Source organism: Poecilia reticulata, chromosome 13, assembly GCF_904066995.2.
Source record: "Poecilia reticulata chromosome 13, P_reticulata-male-v2, whole genome shotgun sequence".
NCBI classification, from domain to species: domain Eukaryota; kingdom Metazoa; phylum Chordata; class Actinopteri; order Cyprinodontiformes; family Poeciliidae; genus Poecilia; species Poecilia reticulata.
Window position 1 is genome coordinate 32,504,613 of NC_088842.1, and position 8,917 is coordinate 32,513,529.

The 8,917-nt window shown below is 46.1% G+C and overlaps 1 protein-coding gene across 1 annotated transcript; it reads right to left on the reverse strand.

Moving 5' to 3' along the window:
• Positions 1–561: 561 nt before the first annotated feature.
• Positions 562–7,578, reverse strand: LOC145554632 (CD5 antigen-like). Its single transcript, XM_081614813.1, has 3 exons — positions 7,105–7,578; positions 1,787–1,990; positions 562–1,040 (listed from the first exon to the last, which is right to left on the reverse strand). Exons 1-3 carry the CDS (start codon positions 7,148–7,150, stop codon positions 562–564), a joined length of 729 nt encoding a protein of 242 aa, XP_081470939.1. The 5' UTR covers positions 7,151–7,578.
• Between the last annotated feature and the right edge of the window lie 1,339 nt (positions 7,579–8,917).

Genomic DNA, 8,917 nt, shown 5'->3' on the forward strand with positions numbered 1-8,917 from the left:
GGATGGATGGATGGATGGATGGATGGATGGATGGATGGATGGATGGATGGATGGATGGATGGATGGATGGATGGATGGATGGATGGATGGATGGATGGATGGATGGATGGATGGATGGATGGATGGATGGATGGATGGATGGATGGATGGATGGATGGATGGATGGATGGATGGATGGAGTGAGTTTTTGTTCATCTATTTGGGCTAAACTGAAAATTTATCTGGATATTTAAATTATTTTAGTTTCCCTCTCCTGAAGGTTTTAGGTTCTTAGTTAAAGGTGACAGTTTCTCTGCAGACATCTGGAACCTGATGAAGAAACATTTTAAACATAAATATGAGAGTTCAGAGTTACCTGAGCAGATTAACTCATGGCTCCAAACCCTGTTTCCATCATCATGTAAACAGTTCTTTAATTCAGATCCAGACTGCAAACAGTCAGACCTGATCAACCAAACTGGTCTCTTTGAAGCTTCCTTTGAGTATCTTACTGAAACAACAGAACCACAGTCCAGTTCAACACAAACTACAGCAGCTGAGTTCTTGTTCCAGTAAGGACCCTCAACAAACACTAGTCTCCAGTCTTCTTGACGTTTCATCTCCAGTCTCCCGGCACATCGGCTGGTCTCTCCCACCAACCTGATGGGCGCTTGATGTGAGCAGAGACAGAAAGTTCATTAATGCAGGAAGTGAAGCAGTGAACAGCAGCAGGTCTGCAGATCCTCCTCTACCTGAACAGGTGAGTCCAACAGCTTGACCAGGTGAGCAGCTGTTTCTAACTGAACTCTTCCTGCTGCTGCAGGTCAGCAGAGCAGACTCACTGCCTTCACACAGGAACTCTCTGCTCCCCACTGGAGCCTCTGCTTCTCCATAGAGCGCCCCCTGGAGGACTGAAGGAGACCCACAGCCAATCTCCCTGCAGACCACCTCTGCATCCTGCAGGTCAAAGTCTTTTTCACACACTGAGGACCACGACTGGTTGGTCTTCACCTCCAGTCTGCCGGAGCACCGGTTGGTCCCTTGAACCAGCCTGACTGAGTCTGTGGATGCAGAAAGAAAAAAGTTTTAAAATCCTTCAGAACTTTATTTTTTTAAACAGACATGGAAACTTTTCTGGGTTTGATAAAAAAATAGTAAGGAAATGTAAATAAAATCAAACTAGAAAAGTTCAGAGCGTCAAAGGTGGAGTGAAACCGACTGTAAATAGAATTATTTTTCTTTTTAAATTTGTTCCAGTTGCTAACGTTTGTCCATGACATGCAATGCACCAGATCCACACTAAGAAGTTTACTGGAAGTTTCCTGGGCTGCAACCATGATATGGAAATAATCTATTACCAAGCCCTGTTAGATGAAGTCACTCCATCAGGTTTATCGCATATTGTGCACAACACAGAGAGAATATAAGACGATCAATAGTGAAACATTTCTGATTGAAAACTCTCCCAGGCAGAGACAACATGAGTTTTATACCAAGGCTGAGGGAGAGACGGTCTGGTTCTCATGCAGCTGCAGGAAAACATCTCCCAACCTTGTGCATGCAACCCAAAAAGCTTCACTTGGTGAGAGTTCACCAGCATTTAGAATGAAGACAATATAACCAGCAGATTTTACCTTACAATCATTTGTCCACCACAAAACAGAGAAGAGCTGTTTGGTCTAGTAGAAAATCTACCAGAGGGAATCCAGGTGAAGGGGAAGAAGCCCAGACTGAGCTGGAAGTGAGAATCTTTTTAAAGTGGAGTTGGAAGCAGAACAGGAAGGAAATGGCCAGGATATGGAATCACCTGAACAGATGATCTGTAGATTGTTGCTCTCATCTCTTTGTATCGACACCACAGATCCACAGTGGAGCTGTCTGCAAGCTACAGCTGCTGATGTATGGTTCCAGTTCTGATCATTTACTGGTTTCCAGTCTCCCAGGTCCTTCTTCTCCAGTCGGCCACCACAGCGACTCCTTCCTGCTACCAGTCTGACTTCATCAGACAGCGCTGGAAGAAACAACATTTACTGTTGGGTTACAACAAGCAGAGACAGATTGATTTAGGATGTGTTGACAGGATCCTGTTGATGGAGTTTATTTGATCTTCTCTTAGAGGCAGAGCTATCAGGGATGGTTCTGATCAAAGCATCTTTATGCTGGAATGGCCTAGTTAAAGCCCAGACCCAAATGTTATTTATGCTCTGTAGTAAAACCTGAAATGTTTTTGTTATTCACCTTTTCTATCCAGTTATATTTATGTCTATACTGAGACCAACCAAAGTCAAATTCATTGTTTTTATGTAAAAGTTTTAAAATCCAGTTCATTCTGGTTCTGATTCTGGTTCTGATTCTAAATCTGGTTCTGGTTCTGTTTCTGATTCTAAATCTGGTTCTGGTTCTGTTTCTTGTTCTGAGTGCAGAGAGATCATCATTATGTGCCTCAGCAGCCTGAGATCGGGTTCCAGACATTAGCTTATCATCTGTCTTCCTCTAGAATGAGTCTGACCCCCCAGCAGTAGGAACTGGACCCATCTGGACCGATCACTAAGAGAAATCTACCAGAAACAGAAACACTGAATGCAGCCGTCTAAAATCAGAGCTTAAATTCATGAACTCTCTGCCACCAAGTCACTAAACTGGTTCTGCTGAACTTCAGATGTCTGTCAGCAAGAGGACTATTAGTTACTGACTCCATCACTGAGCAGAATGTTGATGTTCCTGACAGAAACATGGCTGGATATCAATAACGACTCATCTGAACTAATTGAATCAGTGATTTTTAATTACAATTTTTAAGTGAGAATAGAAAACATGAAATCTGAGGAGGGGTTGCTACAAAATATCAGATTCATAAAAACTGTAAGAAGGTTGATTTAGGTCATTTTAACTCTTAAATATCTGTGAATTGAGGTAAAAGGCCATAAATGAGCTCTGATGCTAACTCTATACAAAATCCCATCATATGTGGAAAACATCTTTATTGACTTTAATGGTTTTATCTGTTACATGCATTGATCATGACTGTTAGATAATTGTGGGAGATTTCAACATCCTTGTTGACGAGCCTGAAGACGGAGGAGATTAAAAGCTGATATTCTTGATCGTTTTGGTTTAATTCAGCTTGTTGACCCAGCAACACACAATCAAGGTCACATTCTGGTTCTGGTCATCAGTAAGGTGTGAATATTTCCAGCGTCTCTGTAACTGATGTCTCCCTGTCTGATTATTTCACTCTTATCTTTGAAACCACAATAACCATCGACTCATTAAGCCAAACAGCTTCTGTCATAAAATCTTCTTCCACTGAAACACAGCAGAAACTTTAATCAGTTATATTTCCCCACTTCGCCTTCATGCTGCAACCTGTAGATGAGCTGCTAGATAACTTCCACCATAACATCTCAGGTATCATTGATTTAATTGCTCCCACTAAAGTGAAGGTTGTGTCTGGTAGGAACTAAATATGTGCCAACAGTTAGATCTGCAAGACGACTCTGTGGTAGAACCGAACGTAAATGGAGTAAAACTCAACTTCACGTTTATTATGAAATCTATAAAGACTGAACTAAAACATTCATGCTCTTTGCATAAACCATAAACTAAAACATGAACAATGATTGAGTTTTATTTGCCACAGTTGACAGGCTCACAAACCAGCTGAGCTGCAGTCAAACACGGCCTGCACATTTCTTTAGAGGAAATTAAAAACTTAGAGGATTAATCTGCACATCCACACTAAATCCAATATCAATGCTGTACCTGAACATAACAAAGGCAGAATAAAAGACACAATTTCAAATATTCAACTATGAAAACTTTGAATAAATTATAACCAGATTCAGCTCCTCTTCCTGCTATCTTGATATCACACCCACAGCTTTTCTTCAGAAAGTCCTGCCTGTCATTTCATCTGATCTGATTCTAATAGTAACTCATGGCTCTCATCAGCCGTTTTCCCCCAGCAGTTTTCAAACCACTGATATAAAAAACAACCATCTGAACAAAGGCCGCAGTTCGATGATTGACTTTGTCATCGTCTCATCAGATTTGCGGCCGTATGTCTTGGACACTCGGGTGAAGAGAGGTGCGGAGCTGTCCACTGACCACTACCTGGTGACAAGTTGGCTCCGGTGGTGGGGGAGGAAGCCGGTCAGACCTGGCAGGCCCAACCGTGTAGTGAGGGTCTGCTGGGAACGTCTGGCGGAGTCCCCTGTGAGACGGAGCTTCAACTCTCATCTCCGGCAGAACTTCGAACACGTTCCAGGGGAGGTTGGGGACATTGAGTCTGAGTGGACCATGTTCCGTACCTCCATTGCCGAGGCGGCCTATCGGAGCTGCGGCCGCAAGGTTGTTGGTGCCTGTCGCGGTGGCAACCCTCGAACCCGTTGGTGGACACCTTCGGTGAGGGATGCTGTCAAGCTGAAGAAGGAGTCCTACCGGGCCTTTTTGGCCTGTGGGACTCCAGAAGCAGCTGATGGGTACCGGCGGGCGAAGCGGCATGCGGCTCGGGTGGTCACTGAGGCAAAAACTCAGGTGTGGGAGAAGTTTGGAGAGGCCATGGAGACAGACTTCCGTACGGCTTCGAGACGATTCTGGTCCACCATCCGGCGTCTCAGGAGGGGGTAGCAGTACAGCACCAACACTGTTTATAGTGGGGATGGTGCGCTGCTGACCTCAGTTCGGGACGTTGTGGGCTGGTGGGCGGAATACTTCGAAGACCTCATCAATCCCACCAACATGCCTTCTCTTGAGGAAGCTGAGCATGGGGACTCTGGGTTGGGCTCTCCAATCTCTGGGGACGAGGTCGCCAAGGTGGTGAAAAAGTTCCTCGGTGGCAGGGCTCCGGGGGTGGATGAGATCCGCCCAGAGTTCCTTAAGGCTCTGGATGTTGTAGGGTTGTGTTGGCTCACACGACTCTGCAATATCGCATGGACATCGGGGGTAGTCCCCCTGGATTGGCAGACTGGGCTGGTGGTCCCCCTGTTTAAAAAGGGGGACCGCAGGGTGTGCTCCAATTACAGGGGGTCACACTCTTAAGCCTCCCTGGTAAGGTCTATTCAGGGGTCCTGGAGAGGAGGGTCCGTCGGATAGTCGAACCTCGGATTCAGGAAGAGCAGTGTGGTTTTCGTCCTGGTCATGGAACACTGGACCAGCTCTACACCCTCAGCAGGGTCCTGGAGGGTGCATGGGAGTTCGCCCAACCAGTCTACATGTGTTTTGTGGACTTGGAGAAGGCGTTCGACCGTGTCCCTCGGGGGGTCCTGTGGGGGGTACTCCGGGAGTATGGGTTACCGGGCCCTTTGATACGGGCTGTCAGGTCCCTGTATGACCGGTGTCAGAGTCTGGTCCGCATTGCCGGCAGTAAGTCGGGCTCATTTCTGGTGAGAGTGGGACTCCGCCAAGGCTGCCCTTTGTCACCGATTCTGTTCATTACTTTTATGGACAGAATTTCTAGACGGAGTCAAGGTGTTGAGGGGATCCATTTTGGTGGCCTTAGGATCGCGTCTCTGCTTTTTGCGGATGATGTGGTCCTGTTGGCTTCATTGGAACGTGATCTGCAGCTCTCACTGGAGCGGTTCGCAGCCGAGTGTGAAGCGGCCGGGATGAGGCTCAGTGCCTCCAAATCCGAGGCCATGGTCTTGAGCCGGAAAAGGGTAGAGTGCCTTCTCCGGGTCAGGGGGGTCGTCCTGTCTCAAGTGGAGGAGTTTAAGTATCTGGGGATCTTGTTCACGAATGAGGGAAGAAGGGAGCGGGAGATCGACAGGCGGATTGGGGCAGCGTCTGCTGTGAAGCGGGCGCTGTACCGGTCCGTCGTGGTGAAAACAGAGCTGAGCCAAAAAGCGAAGCTCTCGATTTACCGGTTGATCTACGTTCCCACCCTCATCTATGGTCATGACCGAAAGAACGAGATCACGGGTACAAGAGGCCGAAATGGTCTTCCTCCGCAGGGTGGCTGGGCTCTCCCTTAGAGAGAGAAGCTCGGTCATTGAGCCGCTGCTCTTCCATGTCGAGAGGAGCCAGTTGAGGCTCGGGCATCTGGTAAGGATGCCTCCTGGACGCCTCCCTGGTTAGGTGTTCCGGGCACGTCCCACCGGGAGGAGGCCTCGGGGAAGACCCAGGACACGCTGGAGGGACTATGTCTCTCGGCTGGTCTGGGAACGCCTTGGGATTCCTCCGGAGGAGCTGGAAGAAGTGGCTGGGGAGGGAAGTCTGGGTCTCCCTTCTGAAGCTGAACAAATCATTCCTGCAGAATTACAGGCTGATCTCCAACCTTTCATTCATTAGCAAAATGATTAAAAAGCTGTTTCAACAATTAACTGCAAAACAACCGAAACTCTGAGTTTCTTTACATCTGGACTAAAAACCCAGCTGGTCAGATTTGCTTTGAAACAAAATAAATGAAACACTGAACAACATTTTGATGAGTAACGACGGCACTTTGACTAAATGTACTGTTTACTGGTTTACTCTGTCTTTTAGGACTTTTTGTGTTTTTCTGAAGTAAAGCACTTTGAATCGCCTTGGTGCTGAAATGTGCTTCACAAATAAACTCGATCGATTGGTTGATTGATTCTAATCTGCAGCAGGCAGTTCGACATCCTGCCTGAGACACTCCCACGTCAGACGGACCTCAAACGTTTTCACCAACACAACCGGCGGTACCAGAAGCTGGTCCAATGACCGTGGTGCTACTGGGCTTGGTTGGCCAGCAAACGGGCCTGACCAGAACCTCAGAGAGAACCTGTGGAGTCAAGAGGAAGATGAGAGAATTGATGCAGAAGGAGCCATTTTATGAGGCTCCACCTGTTTACTGCACAGAGTTTCTGCTGCTTCTCCTTATCAATCAACCAATCAGATTCATTTTATAGATCATTTCAGCAACAAGGCAGTTCAAACTGTTTTACATCATTAAAACACAAAAACCAACAATTCTTGGTTTTATTGGCTCCTCAGCAGCAAGTAGACAATATAAACATCACTAACTGTGTAGCAGCAGCTCTATGATCGGAGACCAGAAACAGTTTCCAGTTTTTAGTTTGTAACATTTAACATGTTTATCAGTAGATAATTGTTAATTTGAACTCTAGTGAATTTTAGTGTTTGATGAAAGTGGAGTCCTACCTGAGCTGCAGAGACACAGAAGCAGCATCAGAGCTGTTTGCTCCATGTTTCCTCTGATGTGGAGTGAAGCTTCGTCTCTTGATGTGATCAGGATGTGGCTCCAGACTCTGAAGACTTCCTACTTTAAGCTTTTTTATCTGCTACTTCCTGAACGTCGTCACAGTTCAGGTCTTTGGCTGCTTTCAGAGACAACGCCTCCTTCCTAGGAGCTCATCATGAAGATGGGTTCAAACTGGGCCTACTGGGATTCAGAGGTTTCACCAGTCAGTCTCTGTTGTTCCTGTGTTTAGTTCAGTCCTTGTTCTGCTTGTGGCTGGAGTGGATCCAGGTGTGTCATCCACTGAAAGGGAACCTGATGTTGTTGGCAGCAGTAGCTCAGCTTCCCTCCAGGAAGGGGTCACAGCTGGACAGAAATGAGCCCAGGTGTAGCTGCTATGAAGAGGAGAAACAGAGAGAGAACATGAACTGAATGTCAGCAATGACTGCAGAAGCGTTGCTTGTTTGTTACTTTAATAATAATAATAACAATGATGATAATAATAATAAGCCGCATTGCAAGCATCTCTGTTGCTCTGAGCGTTTCACTGGCAGAGCAGATTTATTCCTTATATGCAGCGTTTACATCTAGGGCTGAAACGATTCCTCGAATGATTCGAGTCCCTCGATTATTAAAATTCCTGGTTTATTATTTAGCAGTTTGTTCCGGCCGGGACTTTACTTGCGTTGCGCAACGCTTTCACTTCCGCCTCCGAGTTGTTGGCCAAAGCTAAGTGTTAGCGGCATAACGTCCAATTTTCAAGTTGGGCCGTGGGGATTTTATTGATTGATGATCATGCCCGGGGTTTCGTTGTTTTCGGGGACCAATAATCCTCCTTAAAACGACTGGCGGGATGCCTGGAGTTCGGCAGCCTTTCTCTCCGGGAGCTGCTGGTTCAAAGCGCTGCGGGATTATTTATACAGGTAAGCGGATAGGCTGAGTAGTTGTTGCATATTGTGTAAATGTAGCTTTACAGATGAACCGCTCAATAAATTTCATATCACCCAGGTCTCAACAAACGGGAGGCGGAAATCATCCTGGCGGTACATGGCTGGTCGATGAGTTTCTGAGCAAAGGTTTTTAAATCCCGTTGCTAACAAAAGCTATAAATGGCTGAGAAAGCCACACCTGTCTAGTCTCCCGTTTTGGCAGGGAAACTACTGTTTTTATTACGTCTTTTATCCCTTTTTTTCAAAATTTTAAAACTGTTCTTTAACTATCCCGCTAGTTCGCGTCATTCCAGGCAATCTGTTTGTATTTTTCGCATCTCTCCACTCTCTTTACAGTTACACAACAAAAACAATTTATTTCTTGTGTGACTCCCTCAAAGTGTGGTCGCATTTGTTTGATTAAAATTATGATTTTAGTTTAGGATTTGACCATGTTTTGAAATTTTGGAGCAATGTCACGCAATGCATAATTGCGCCGCTAGATGGCAGAAGCGAGCCCCGACGGGACTGACGGTGCGAGATTTCGGTGTCGAGGAAGTTCCCCTCCATTCGGATGAGAGCTACCAGCACAGCAACACCGTCTCTGTGGCTCACTCGATTTTTTTCTGTTTAAACGGGTTGGTTCGGGTTTAAGCTGAAAACTGAGATGTGATCAACATGATTGATCTGTTAAGCGTCGTGACCTCGGTCCCCGGTGTATTTGGTTTGTGTTATTTTATGTTGTCATTATAGTTAGCTAATAAGCTCTCGGTTAGCTGCTCGGAGGATTTCCTCAGATGCTACGTGAAGAATGCGTATGTTTTATAAAGCCGTCTGTAATGTGTAA